Source organism: Pleurodeles waltl, chromosome 6, assembly GCF_031143425.1.
Source record: "Pleurodeles waltl isolate 20211129_DDA chromosome 6, aPleWal1.hap1.20221129, whole genome shotgun sequence".
In the NCBI taxonomy this organism is placed as follows: Eukaryota; Metazoa; Chordata; class Amphibia; order Caudata; family Salamandridae; genus Pleurodeles; species Pleurodeles waltl.
The window spans coordinates 1515121402-1515137129 of NC_090445.1; the positions used below are offsets into that span (position 1 = coordinate 1515121402).

At 43.0% G+C, this 15728-nt stretch overlaps 1 protein-coding gene across 1 annotated transcript in view; it reads left to right on the forward strand.

Moving 5' to 3' along the window:
* LOC138301022 (Golgi integral membrane protein 4-like) overlaps window positions 1–15728 on the forward strand; it is a 208863-nt gene that overhangs the window by 106688 nt on the left and 86447 nt on the right. The window contains exon 10 of the mRNA XM_069241045.1: window positions 13900–14093. Coding sequence (XP_069097146.1) covers window positions 13900–14093 — 194 coding nt within the window. The remainder of the gene's footprint in view (window positions 1–13899; window positions 14094–15728) is intronic.

Consider the following 15728-nt stretch of genomic DNA (forward strand, 5'->3'; position numbering starts at 1 on the left):
AATTCTTGGGCTGTGTCTAAGTCCCCTTCGATCTCAAGCCCCTTATCCGTTCTAAGTGATACTTTTAGATCCCTCTGATTATTGGATCACAACCAGTACAGTGTTTTGCTGTCCTTGCTACCCCACTAATAAATGCAGCTCTGGGTTGCCCGCTAAACCTTCCTCACTTCTCCTAGATGTCTGCTTAGGTACTTCTTGGGTTGCAGATTACAAAGGGTGCCCGGGGAAGGAGAACTCTGCTGGTGAGACCCCAGCTTCATTACTCAAGCTTCCAGACCTTGCACCGCTGGTTGGTGCCTCTTATTTACCCCTGATTGATTGCCAGTTATGTCTCTCCAAAGAGTATACTCTGAAATAATATGTATAGCCACAGTCATGGGGATTCAACTTTCTCCATGTATCGGTGATACCAGGGGCATTCGAGAATTTAGCCAGGTGGGTCTTCTCTCTCGGCACTCTGCCCCTCTTTCCTCACCTGTACAGTTCTGAATCCATCATTACTCCATTAAAGTCCACAACCAGTATCCATGTTATGGGTGAGGTGACAGTGACAGTAGTGTTCCAATTGTTTTGAGGAAGCCAACAGATACTGAAAGTAGACACAATCACAAAGAAGAAAAAAGCGATCTATCCTGCAGCATCACTGTGACTGCTAAAAATCTGCCCTCATCATTTTGCACACACCTGAATAACCTTGAGGGAGGAACTTCTTGCAGGCCACCCCTGCTAACCCCTGGAAAACCCTGCATGATACACCTATGAGAAGCTTATACAAGCTTTGAACAGGCATTTGTTACCCAGTAGGTGAGTCTCCTGCAAAACAAAAGTGACGCTGAGCCTCACCAGGATGGTACCTCTCTTGCTAACATTCCAAGAGAGAGACTTGTCTATGCCCCCATCAGCGATTGTGATTGCAGCCATTGGATAGGAGCCACATTAAGAGTAGGGGCCTGCATGCTGAAGCATTACAACATACACGTATCTCTCGGAAACAATACCACCAAATGACAAACAGTACCTGAACTATTGGGGGGACCACCTGACCACAATACTTGTATAAGGTAAGCTAGGAAGCCAGTCTGGTGCAGTGCAGATAATTGTCTTGTGCAGGGTAGGGGTCATAATGAGGATCAGCATCAGAATCAGTCAAGCTGCATCTCAGGCACTGTGTGCCTCATTCCAGGGCAACCCTGGTGGAAGTTCTTCTCTGCTGAACAAGGCGCAGAGTCAGTTTTTATAAAACAAGCACCGGTCGCGCCACACTGTGTCAGAGGTGCAGGTTCGACATTATGGGGGTGATTCTTACTTTGGAGGGCGGCGGAGGCCGCCCGCCAAAGTAACCCCGTCAGAACACCGCACCGCGGTCGAAAGACCGCTGCGGTGATTCTGAGATTTGCCCTGGGCTGGCGGGCAGCCGCCAAAAGGCCGCCCGCCAGCCCAGGGCAAATCAACCTTCCCACTAGGATGCCGGCTCCGAATGGAGCCGGCGGAGTGGGAAGGTGCGACGGGTGCAGTTGCACCCGTCACGTATTGAAATACTTTGCGGGGCCCTCTTACGGGGGCCCCTGCAGTGCCCATGCCACTGGCATGGGCACTGCAGGGGCCCCCAGGGGCCCCGCGGCACCCCCTACCGCCATCCTGTTCATGGCGGGATTCCCGCCATGAACAGGATGGCGGTAGGGGGTGTCTGAATCCCCATGGCGGCGGAGCGCGCTCCGCCGCCATGGAGGATTCAATGGGGCAGTGGTAAACCGGCGGGAGACCGCCGGTTTACCCTTTCTGACCGCGGCTGAACCGCCGCGGTCAGAATGCCCTCGGGAGCACCGCCAGCCTGTTGGCGGTGCTCCCGTGGTCGGTGACCCTGGCGGTCACCAGCCGCCAGGGTCAGAATGACCCCCTATATGTCTGCAATCGTGGAGCTATGTCCACGGACAATCACAATATTTAGTACATCGCACTCTGTGCTCTAAGCATTGGACGGGGTGGACAGACTAGATGGCCTCTAAGCTTACAAGAAATGAGCAACATGCACAGTGATTTCTTGGTACATTATCGAATGAGTGAAGGACCATGTAAAAGGTTGCAGACAGAAAATAAATGCTAAATTATTGCCTACAAAACACCCTTTCACATGTTTTACTGAAGGCGGTTCCTCAATGAACTCGTGTACAGTTTTAGATCTACTAATTGAACCAATTGGGTAGCCAGACACAGGTCTAGTGCACTCTCGAAAGGGCACAGCAGATAGTGGAACACAGGCTGCACACGTTGTAACCACATAAGTCTAAACGACAGACCAGTTCAAGTTAAATTCCTTCTAGCAAAGACATTTTTAAATACTGTATCATGCAGTCACGACACAGCAGGACGTGTGTTAGATTCATTACTATTTGGCCTAGTGGTGGTGGAACATCCATTACGGAAAAGCAAAAATATAATCAAAATAGCAAAGACGAGGAATAATACAATCGGGATGCCTCCAAAAACACTTGAAACCAAAGAGTGCAGAAAGGATGTAATCACTCCAAATACAGTCTGAAATGCACAGACAAAGCCAGACCTAATCACTTCGAAAAAGTGTACCACTCCTGCTGTATTTGATGCATAATTATCTGGTGAACAAGTTCACCAAAATGCTGGGGCAAATCCGTACGTATTAGCGATTGGATTTCAGCAGAAGACCTTGCAACTTGGAGAGCAAAAGAATCTCGAGCTGATGTTAAAAAAAAAAAAAAAAAAAAAAAAAAAACATCCTTCTTAAACAATAAGGGTTTCAGTTGGCTCAGATTATAAAAATTAGGAATGGAAGGCCATAAATTAACTTCCCTAACTATGTTTGTGCAGGGAAATAACACATTGCTACAGCAGATCATGACCCTGGAGACCGTCACCACATGTTAGACACCTCACTTCATCCCACAAAAATCTTGGTTGTTCAGGACCAAATAGCTCCCATTTGAGAGCAATTGAAACACTGGGTGAATCAAAGAGACTGGTGCTCCGTTCAGATAACATGCAAAATTTGTCGCAGATGCATTACATGCACCACGCCATGTAACCTCTTTGCAAAGTAATGAGTGCCAAGCAGAGTTTCACATTCGTTTCCACTAAGGAAGACTCAGTTTCCCAAGGCACACACTTGTAATCGAAAGGCAAGACTCAGGACTCGTGAACATAACTGTCCTGCACAGCTTCATATCTGCCTACCTAATTATGTTTTAAACAGGATTTAAATTGAAATGTAGAAATCGTTAATGAGGTGAACCATACAGCAGAAGGCTTTTCTGCTACTAAAAAGGGTAATTTCTCTAAAACCTCAATATTTAGCATGGTGAAAGTTGCATTTTTCTTTGCCATAAGTTTCTGTATGTCTGTTAATTTAAATGGTACAAATAACTCTGTTGTGGTCAAGTATTTCCATGGTACATGGTGTGATTTCAAAACCTGCAATGTCCAACTCAGTTGCATAATCGATCTCAGCTGGTTCTGTCCGTGTTGTAACAATGACATGAATTTTTTGTATATTGAATGCAGATGACACAATGTTATTGAAAGAATAAAGGTGAGTTGACAGTGTTGTCATAGCATTATCCACAACAGCCAAAGCCTTTTCTAAATTCTCCCTGTCAGTCTGTCTCAGCAGCGTCTTGCTGGGAAACTTCCCAAATCCTATTGTATATGGCGAATAAGAAGCGTTTTTGACAAGGTGTTCTAGGACCTAACAAGAAATCTTGTAAATCCATGTCATCAGAAAGGAATGATAATTGCATCTAATGTGGAGTGTTGTAACTGTTGTTGGCACAATGCCCCTACACTATAAGTTTATAATAAAACAGCTGGTGTTCTAAGAAAATGTTCCTACGTAAGGATGTGTATTTTCTATGAATGTCAGAGACTAAACTTATACCACGTTCACCGGCAACCTATCTTGCTGCAGCCTTGAAAGAAGTACAGAGTGAGCAGGAATGTCTTGTTTGAGAACAGAGTGCTGGCCTAGGCAAAAACAGTGAGATCGAGAGAAAATAAAACAAGACCATAAAAGTGGCTACTGTAACAATAATAAGGCAAAGCCGAATAAAATACATCTAGGTTAAAGTGCACAGCGGCAGGCCTAGTATGTTAAAATAACGTGCATGGAGCTATAACTAAAATGGCTTTTAAGATGCGGCTTATTGGGCCTGGCCCCCAAATTATCGTTCCTTATAGATGTGTAGGTATCCGCAAGATTTTAGTAATTCGCGCTCCTGGTTTACAACAGGAACCTGCACAAGGCGTTGGCATAGTGCCAACGCAGCTGCCTCCCCTTGTGTATCTTACTTTGGTTTTATGCTGGTACTTAATTTATGCCAATAAAATAATTGATACACAAAAAAATAATTCTATCTTTATCTTGGGGTCTTGAATGGGAATCACTGCTTCAAACTGGTTTGTTTTTTAAGCAATCCAGAGCGGAATATCCTCCCATCTTACCAGTATTTTACACAAAAAAATGCATTGATTGTAACTGGGCTAATGACAGGCACAGCTAACTGTGGCTGTACAGCCTGAACAGCCCTCACTGGGACAGTTGTTATTTTCCGCATATTAAACTGCATTAGACGTCTTTATAATCTTACTAGATTGTTGTGTAAAGGACGATGTTCATTAGCATTCAATGCTGCTATGTGGGGATATGGTGTGAAGCTGGCTAGGACTGGGCAGGTCGCCCCATCATTGCAGAGGGAATCCAATCTTCAGTGTTGTAATGCATGTGGAAGGGAGAACCTTGGACCCAATTTTGATGTTCCTGAAATGTTAGTTGTATTTCTAACTGTTGATAAGGTCAGGATTGATCAGTTGCTATCACAGCTGTCTATGTATGAAATGTTTGCGTGTTCACTTCCACTACAGGAAAGTTGACCCATGAATAGAAAACTTTGCATTGATATGCTTTGTGGGCTTCAACCACGAAGGTGACTTTACCTCCTGCAAAAGGGAATCCTGTTGTGCCAAATATGCTATAAGAACATGTCTGCAATTAATCGGCATGTTAACTGCGTTTGCCAAATTATAGAATAAGATTCAGCGAGGGAACACTATAATGGGATAATCCTTTCAAAGGTTCAAGCTTGAGCAACCTACGAATTAAAATAGGGATTTCCTATTACGTTGAGGATGACTAATCCCTAACACCTGAGACATCTCAGTATAAAGGTGAAAAGGGAGCACTTGGATACTTGACAACTACTCAGGAGACGCATTAAATAGGTATCTAACCTAGAACACTGGTGGTACTATGTTATATGGTTCTTATAAATCAAGTAGGAGTCTGTATCTGGTCAACATAAATGTCAGTATATAGCGACTCAGCCTGCCTATGTAATTGGGAAATGTTGACATTGTTCCTAGCTAGCTCACAGTGCTCCATCTGAACCCCTAAACACACCAGGGTACCAGTTGGGTTTTGCAACCTCATACATGTCTACTCAGATTCCCAAGGAAATTGTGGAATCAGATCTACCCTCTCGTTGTCACTCAGCGTAACCAAGACGAGAAACAAGAAAGATGTAAAAATGTCTTTTTAGAGAATTTATTAAAGCAGACGTATTGCATAAAAACATGAGCTGCGATTATTAAGCAAACGAGACAAAGCATGGTCACCAGCATTAGATAATTGGTGAAAAAAGATAAACAGTTCAACCATTGTAATATTATTGTGTTGGTATACTCCTATCTGGTACTACTTACTCTAACGCAAGCATAGTGGGAATACCCTCTGCTAGATCAGTTGGGACCGCCCGACCACCATACCTGGATTAGATGTACCAGGCAGCCAGTCTGGTGTAGTGCAAGCTATTGCCGTGTGCAGGGTAGAGGTCAGAGTCAGAATCAGGATCAGCATCTTGGACACTGAGCCCCATTCCAGGACAGTTCTGGCAGAAGTGCTCTTGTCCTAAACATGGCACAGTCAGTTTTTATCACAGAAGCACCATTCGTGCCACACTGAGTCAGAGGTGCAGCCTCAATGTTATGATATGTCTGCAGTCGCAGGGCTGTCTCCACAGATATTCACAAAACTTAGGAACTCGTGCTCTGTGTGCTTAGCCATGAACGGAGTGTACAAACTAGATGACCTCAATGCCTGCAAGAAAAAAGCAACATGTATAATGATTATTGGTACATTTATTGAATGAGTGAAGAGCCCTTCAAGCAAATCCTTCATCAGCTGAGCCTTTTGCAGTTTGTCTGAAAAGGATTACCTCCTCTCCATACTGAGCAATTTAGTTCCCCGTTTTTGGGTTAGTATAGGAAGCAAGGACACTATGAGATTCAATGAATGTCAACAATTGCAAGGAGTTCAGCCACCAGCAAAGGTATGAAATATTTACTCATTGGTGTCAGTTTTTTAGCCCCAGTTGGGGGCACAAGACAAAAGCCGGGACCAAACAAATGACAGGTTTATTTTAAACGTATATTCAGTCTCGAGTCAGAAGGACAAGCATCTTGACCTTTGTCCTTCTCTTAATTAGCTTCTTTTTGCATTAGGAGTGACTGATCAGACCAGTCGGAACTGCTCACATGAGACAGCTGCCATTTTGTGTGGTGTATGAAAAATTGGGAAGAGAGGACTTTCGCTGATCTAAGGGGAAACGTTTGCTTACAGTGTAAAGCATTGGCATTCTCTTCTCAGCACAAAGGAACTGAAGTACCTGGGAGGGAATTCCTAACAAATGGACTTGTAGGTGATCTGAATGGATGCAGAATAGTCTGCAGAAAAAACACCATCTGCCGTAGCCATTGACAATGGGCCTGATTCACAAAGTTAAACGTACATGTTTGTGTAAGTTTACACTTTTTAATTATTCACAAAACTGCATTTTAATAGTAAGTTTGCGGATGCAGAGCCTCCACAGTCAGATGAGAGAACCCCGCACATCAGAAGATAGGCCTGCAAGTTTACCTTTCTAAAACAGGTCCAGTATGTTTCAGTTGAACAGTCGCCTCTTCATTACCGTCTCTACACACAAATACACTTGACCAACACAAAAGAAAAAAAAATGCTACAGTTTTGTTGGATTTGATTAAACTTTACATGAGACAATTAGTATGTTGCTTTTCTAACAGGGAACGATAACCCACTGTTATTAGGCACAGAAGTGGCTGGAATTGATAAGAATAGGCAGTATCCACCATTACAATTGATACTGTTCTGCTGTACATCGATTCAGCAAGGAAAGGCTCCGGTGTTTAACTTCTTTTGTTGAAAGGTAAAGCACCCCCAGTGGTCTCACAGGTATAATATAAAGGTTAAGAATGTTGGCTAGGTGAGAACAATGCAGTAGGCAAGCAAAACAACTTTACAAAACCATTCAGATGTAGCATGCAGATGGATTACTGTTCTCCTGAGCTGCAGCAACAGACATTCTACCATAAAATCCTACTTTTTAGCTCATTTTCAATAAAGAAGGTTTAAATTTAAAATTAATTGTTTGTGATCGTTGGTCCAGGAGACACTTAACACAGCCTAGTAGCTGATGGAATTGTGTTTCTACTCAGCTGTAGCACATTTTAACAGCAATGTTGTCCTTCGTTTTTACTACAGATGAGCATTGATGTCACAACTACACACCAATAAGGATGTTCCTTGCTAGATACTTTTTGACATAGTGGCAAAATACCAGAGGGTGAAAATTATTATACTGCATTTTTCAGTAAATTCGCTTCTCAGCATGAAAGAAGTGCTGGACCCTTAACAAAAATCCCTTACATTCCACTGCATATTCTTGCACTGCCAGTGCGTTCATTGCAATGCATTCATGGTAAAGCATCCATTCATTGCTATGGAGTGCACACTATTCCGCGCCATACAAATGTTTTTCACAGTTTTGCATTGGTAGCTGGAAGATTACGTGACACAGCAAATGCAGGAGCAAGTGTGGCTAAAAGTGATACTGCATAGAGTGTTGGCATCAGACTCTGACACTGGTACATAGTTCAGGTATGGCAGTAGCTTCTCCTGGCACTTTATCCCATCGCCATGCCTTGCTGCTTGTGTAATCTTCTGCTTACTAAACATCTGTCCCCTCTTTTACACCTTGTGCCTGTGTCCTACTTTCATTCCATCCCTTTTCCAATGTTAGCAGTACCCTAAGCTTTCTGCCACCCAGCCAGACCAGAAGGCAGTTAAGAATGGAGTAGTGGTAGACACTGGCACATTAATTTAAAAGAAATAGTTTAAAGATGGTGATGCTGAAAGAAAATCAGGGCTCATATTAGGAAATACTGTGTGCTGGTTTGATACGCTGTGCCATGCTATCCTGTACCCCTTGTTTTAATCTACCCTATATGTTTTGCAATCAACTAAACAATATGTGAGTAAGCTCAAAGTAGTGTGATTGCCAGGCTGGAAGTACCGTTCTTGGGAGACTGCATACTAGCTGGCTCCTGTAAAGGTTAATCCAGTCTCTGTAACTCTAAGCTGTACCTATCCTTGTAAGGTACATGTGTGGCCAAGTTATCTATATTGTGTGTTGCAGTGGTGCACAAGACAGCAATCATTTTGCAAGCTATTCTTTGTCGATGGTAGGCATAACAAACTTCCCTGCGCAAATGGTTACCGCCCCAAAACTAGTTTTAACTGTTAGGGTGGTGGTTTCCATGCCATTGCTTTGTTTAGTATAGTCTTCCCCCTGTGCCTGTAAAACTCCCTCTTCCCTTCTTCCTTGAGTTTTTGTCTGTCATTTAGCAACAACAGCCTTTCACTAAACATTACAGAGGGCAATCCAATTCACCACTTAATCAATTCAAACTATTATAACCTTGGACTGTCTCCTCTGGACAAAAACTATGATGTACTTTTCCAAGATTGAAGAAGGACCTGAAGTTTTGAAAAAAGCAGCACTTCCATACCCTAACCTCCCTGCCTAAGTCATAAAAGTAGGATACATTTTGCTCCTCCTTTGGCCCCTATTGTGGACATTATTTGCTTACCAGGGCTCTTTATGCACCAGAGCATGTGTGTTACTAGAAACTAATCTCCCTTGGGTTGCAGTTCTCCTTCTCAGGCTGTTGTAAAGGTTGGGCTCTTAGAAGAGGGCTTGGTGTCGCAACCTGTAGCGAAAAGAGCAGGTTGACCAGCCCTGCAAGTAAAGAGTTGGATTACCACTGCTACAAGGATAGAAGCTGCCTTGAACCTGGAAAAGATCAACGCCAGGCCCACCTAACTCAAGAACATGAGTGTGGGTAGTGGTCCAATGCTTACTCAGAGGAGTAACTTAATATTTTGCTGTCCAGTCAACTACTTCTATTTTAAAAAGGAAATGTACATTATTATACACACTACTAAATACTATGCATAAATTGATGATGCTATACAGATAACAGATGGAAATGCCTCTTGTGACACCAGCTAAATGGTCAACAGCAAAAAGGCGGTGTACACTAGTGAAAGTTTCCACGTCAGCTAAGCCCCCAAATGATTCTTAGCTTTCCTGTGCTGAAGGCATGGTTTATGGTCTGCACACGAGCAAGCAATGAACCGTAAATGCACAGAAGCCCCTTTATGAGCTTAACACAGTATGAAGGAGGATTTAGTAAAGGTCAGGCCTACTGGCTTCGACAGGGTGTCACAACAAAAATAAAATCAATAATCAAACTCTAAAGAATCGTACTACCTTTCAGTGCAGTAGAGCTGATTATTTCTCTGACCCTGTTGGGGTGGTTGAGATGGGTTTTGATGTAATCTACCCCTCTAGCTCCTCTAGGCAACACTAGCGTAAAGTTGAGAATCCTTAACTCAGAAAGTTTTTTTTTTTTTTTTTCTGGATGGAGCTTTCTTTTAATTTAGGGTGCTCTTCCTCTAACCAGGAGGAGCACAGGTACATCTACTTCGTCAGCACCTTGGTCCAGGGCCTCCTAGCAGCAGCACCTTGTGACTCCCAAATACCATACTGCCTGCCTCCACATACTTCGACCCATGCCTTCCAAGTCATTTCCAGGGAACCTTTTTATCTTGCATCATTCTGAAGTACCCTTGCTAGGGCACCTCTAACCAGAACTGCCCCACAGATGCTCCAGGAGAACCCTCCCCATCATTCCACCCTTTAATGTCCTCTCAATTGAGTGTGAAAGCCATTACTACAGGCTGTGGAGTAAGCAGTACTTGGAAGTACAAGCCTGGTGTCATGTACAGGTAGGGATTCATCAGTGTATCCTCCTTCCTCTGTAGTTGTCATTGCTTCTCAGAGGTCTTCCATTGTGCAGGGGTTTAAAGGTAGAGGTGGAGAGTTCTAGAAGGTGGGAAGCTCTGCTCAATCTAGAGATGCCACAACATCTTACCACCCCTCGCTCCTCCCCCCTGCACAACAGCCTGGGAAATTCCAAGATGCCAAAATCAACCTTGGTTACTCTCAGCTCTCAAAAGCCTGTAACTCTACCTCTGACACAGAAAACATGTTAATTCCCCCCAAAACCTAAAAGGAGAGCCGACTTCATGACTGTTTCCAGACGTCTGATTGCCCCCCTTGTCTCTGTGATAAAGAGTAATGCCCAGGCTTGTCAGTTAGTGTGATTTAATTAGTCCATGCATATTATTCCACCCCATCCTCGCCATCATCCAGAATAAGGCTGGTCTACCTCAGTAGTATATGTCGTCTCAGGGAGGATTTGATCTACCAGTGGGCCTGTAGACGACATAACTTGGCTATGCAGTGTTGTTCAAAGACTGAATCTTATTAAAAGGTGATTGAGGAAAAAACTGCAAAATTCAACACGTATGAAACAGTGGAAATATGGCCAAAATAATTTAATATTTGCACTCAGGACCCATTTTAACCTTTAGAAAGAGACTCATCTTTTCTATGTTAAACCAATGCAATTTGGTGCAGCTTTTACCTAAATACAGTGCAGGCTTACAGTGAAGTTCTGCAGACTCTAGTTACAGTCAAAAGGAAATGGTGATATTTCATTTTGGATGCCCATTAAAATTACAAATCCTGCATTGGCCATAACCAGTTTATTAATTTCCCATCCGTGACAGACTACCTCTGTGCGTATACCAATCTGAATTAGGCAGTAGTCCTACTCGCTCAGTCCACATGTGTGTGCATACATGTTCACATATAACCAGCAAAGACTCTTTCAGTATAGCTGCGTAGCAGCAGGCCTGATTTTAAAAGGTGAGCAATAGCAGCACTTAAAACCAGTTCTAAGAAGCTTACCATTAGTGAGACGCAGTTAGTGAAACTTACTCACAGTACGGACAGTAGAGGCCCAAAACTAGGTGGAACGAAATCAAACAAATTGGGGGTTTAAGAGCCTGTCTTAATGGTAGTTTCTGCTGTATGTTCATCTAATGACAGGTAACCATTGGGGACTTCCTAGAGAGTGCTGATCCACTATTAAATGGGTCCACTGCTTAAAGACTAAAAGCCCTTTTAAAGCCTTACCTTGATTTTGGTAACACCCTTGTTTGTCATGCCTTGGCATGGTAACCTAATCTCTAGTCACCATTGACCAATCCACTGAGGCTCTGGTGGGGCCTGAAGTGCACCAGTGACTGTATTAAGTGGAATCCTTATTGTTTAAATGGGGCGGGGGGGTTAGGCTTCAGTGTCTTTTACTGTGTCTGTATCCGGAAATTCAGCAGCTAAATGTTCAGGCCACTGATCTGTCCTGACTTGTATCCAGAACCAGAGGCGCTGAAACTGAAAGAATGGGCAGAGGTAGCGTGGCAGGGTTGCTTCAATGTATCATTTCCTGTGTACTACTATCTTCACCATTTGTAGGAGCATCAAATAACTTTTGTAAGCATTTTACTAAAAGATCTGGAGAGTTCTGCAGTTCCACATAGTTGATCCTAGCGCAGCCCCATAGGATAACATGGGCCCTTTGGGGAAAATGTCATAAACAATCTAGTGCAACAATACTGTACAAGTGTTCAGGGCCATAGCTCTGCCCCAGAAAAAGGATAGCACGTCTGTTTTTTGTGTAATATTTTTAGCTGCCCTTTTTACCTATTTGAAAATAAGTTTTGTCCTCGTTTGAAAACATATGACTAGATGGTCATTGAGCTTATATGTTGCTTACTGTGTCAAGTTCGGTCTGATTGTGCTTCTAACCTTTACCATGTGCTAGAGTAAGCCTTGAATTATGAGGTTCACTTTCTCCATAGGCAGGTGCCTAAAAGGAGAAGAATTGCTATCTAATTGAAGTCTAATAGTGTTGGTGGGTCTGGGACATCTGTGATAAGGAATACTGCCCAGGTAACCCAGAATTGCCCTGGTTCCCAATAAAAGACCTCAAACATATCAGCCATCTGATGGAGAGTATAAATGTTGACACTAACATGGCCATCTTCCGTACGAAGCTATAGACAGTGGCACTATGGCATGTGAAAGGTGGCAGAGCTCCCACAATTAAATGTAAGTACACTTAAGGCAGCCATGTTTTCAGCCATTTTACTGAATATTACCTGGCTGCTCACTAACGGCATAAAATACACACACACACTAGGGCCTTCATTATGGGTGGCGTGGTTTATTCCAATGCCTGTGCAAACTCATGTTTGCACAGGTATTGTAGTCACTAGTTGTTTAGTAATTAACACATTCCTGCATTTTTCACAGATGGATTACAGTAGGTAAATCCTGTTGAATTTTCCCACTTGGGCAGGGCCGATGAATACTGGTACATGCATATTTTGGTGTGGAAAGCACGATTATCTGCATATTATGCCCCATTTAACATTGCACAGCGTGTAATAGGCGATTATTATTGTACCTTTTAAATTCCAGTCCCCCTGGTCTTGGATTCTAAAAGCTGTACATCCCCACATTGCCACTCTTAATGAGAATCAAAGTATCTACAATAGCTTAATTACAACACATCATCGTTTGCATACATTTTGAATTTATTGGAAAATCTCATTACAACATAGAAACATTTCTTTCTTTTAGCACTACCATCAAAGTGCTGGTGGCAGCTACATGAGGTGGAATATTACACAAAACCCCATTCGGTAGGTTAGTACTGATGAAGAAAACATTAGCATCCTGCATTTGGGATGAATCTTCAAAGCATAATTAGAAAAGCTGTAATGACACAAAAATCATGAAAGCATCTCCTCAGTGACGACAGAGGAGTAGAGCCCACTGAAACAAAGAGTGCAAACCATTTTAGCAAATGTTGGAAGTCTAGAATAGATCATGAGAAACTGTGAAACTCAGAGCAAGGGTCCATCAGTTGTATCAGACATGAAGTTCAGCCCTTAAGTATTTCACACAAGCAGCAGTTTTTTAAATTTCATGTCCCGGCTGCCAGATACATCCCTCATCTTGATAGAAGGCAAAGGCTTCAGTGAGAGTTATGGCTATGATTACACTTAGTATAATTTGATTGCTAAAACTCACTACAAGTTTTTTGGCTCTTGACTTTGTGCTAATTTTAAATGCATACCTAACTTTGAATAAGGGCCTAGAGGAGGTTGGGGGTGGGGGGGGGGGTGGTGTGGGGGGGGATTCATCGTCTGCCATCTCCCCGGCAGCACGACTTTAGTATCAATCTGCTTTTCACATCCTTTTCACACCCGTTCCTCGTCATTACCAGGACATCTGACCTCAGAGGGAGGAGACGATGAGTTGTCTGTCTCAGAGCTGGTTCTTTTAAGGAATTTGAAGGATGTGGTGCACTATATACATTGATGATGTGACTATTTGGAGAAGTTACATTTTTTAATTTACTACCTAGTAGCTTCTTTTGAAAAACTTTAAGGAATGTTTACCATGATACTTGAAGAGTTGGAGGAGAGTTGTAGTTACGAGTCTGAGATCCAGTCATTCGAGACATCATTTCTCATCTGAGTCTTGCAAACAATGGCTTCCTTGTCTTGACTTGTGTCCACTTTTTGTCCTTCTGCCACAGCTGGCAAGACCTGGTCAACAGAGTCAACACTAGGAAGGAGGAAGAGCACGATCCTCAAATACTGCAACTTGGACTTGCACACCCACAAAACATCCCTCTGCAACTCGCCAATCCATTGAGGCATATAGAAGGCCGCCTACCCAATCAGGAAGATGAGAACAAGGAAGGACCAGATGACGAAGAGCTGGAAATGGGTGAGTTAAGACCTCATGCATTAGACCTTAAAGAGAGGATGCATTAAACCCCAAATTACTGAGAATGGTGGTTTTGGTAAAGCAATGAAATGGGTTCAGAACAAACAGGGCTCCCGAAATTGGACACTCAGTGCTACTAGTAATATTTTTTGACATAGCATACCCATCATTACATGAGCTATACAACGTTGTCCCCTGGAAACCTGCTCTTGGTTCTGCTAAATCTGGAACTTTCAGAATGCCAAGGCTTGCCTAGTCCTGATTCCACCTTGTGCTTCTTTCTTCCACCTCACTACATATCCCTTGTGTTTATATCACCAATCTGGTTCTTTTTCATTCTCTAGGTCTCCTTGCTCTTGCTCTGCCTTTCTCTCTTTTTAATGTGAAAGTCTGATAATGTAAAATAAATCCTGGGCCCACCAGCACAAAATAAGCACTGGAAAGACTGCTTCTGCAGCACCTGCTGTAACGTTAAGGCCCTGATTAAAAATGCGGCATGACATGCAGAATCTGTATTTAATATACTGAATTCCGAATGTTTTGTCTTTTTTTCCTGGTGTTTGTTTGATATAAATTTCGACAAGTTGGGCTTGCAAGAGTCTATTGGGAAAACTGATAATTATCCTACAACTCATAATTCTGATCCCTGTACAAGCTCCTGTTTACCATGTAATGAGTCACAAGAGTTATGATATAAAACTTGGCAAATACAGGGCCGGCCTTTTACAATAAAAAGATGGTCATGCAGCAGATTTTACTTCCATCCTGAAAGTATTCAGGTGTTCAGTGACCACCGGTTATAATCCTGTGCTCAATTTGTTGTTTTCAAGTGTTAATTAATTTAAAGTGAACCAAGATTATAACTCTGAGTACTTTCCGGATGGCAAACGAAAACCCAGGAAAAGAGCATCCAATACCTGTTGAGTGACATAAACCAGGTGGTAATAGTAGCTGAACTGAGTTACTCCTCATGTCTGCATGCAATCATTTGTAGGTTGTCTGTGTCATTACAAGTAAGAAACAAAATTAAAACCATCCAACCCTAAAAAAGGAAGACTGGTCTAAACATAAAGACTGTCTTTATCTTGCCCTGCCAAAACTGGTAATTTCAGTAAACAATGTGATGTTCTGAGCCCAACCACTACATGCCGGGAGATTGACCTGCCAGTGAATCTAGTGTAGCCTTAAATACTCCTTGCTGGAAACATTTTCAAATTTAGTGAAGATTTATAGACCTGAGGATAAAACGGAAGGAAAAGAAACTGCAGCAAAAGCAGTGAATGTTTGTACCCACAATACTAGTAATAGTGGTGCTAGATTGTAAGGAAATGCCTCCTTGGCATGGTTACCCCCTGACGTTTTGCCTTTGCTGATGCTATGTTTTGAATTGAAAGTGTGCTGAGGCCTGCTAACCAGGCCCCAGCACCAGTGTTCTTTCCCTAACCTGTACTTTTGATTCCACAATTGGCACACCCTGCCATCCAGGTAAGTCCCTTGTAACTGGTACCCCTGGTACCAAGGGCCCTGATGCCAGGGAAGGTCTCTAAGGGCTGCAGCATATCTTATTCCACCCTGGGGACCCCTCACTCAGCACAGACACACTGCTTGCCAGCTTGTGTGTGCTGGTGAGAACAA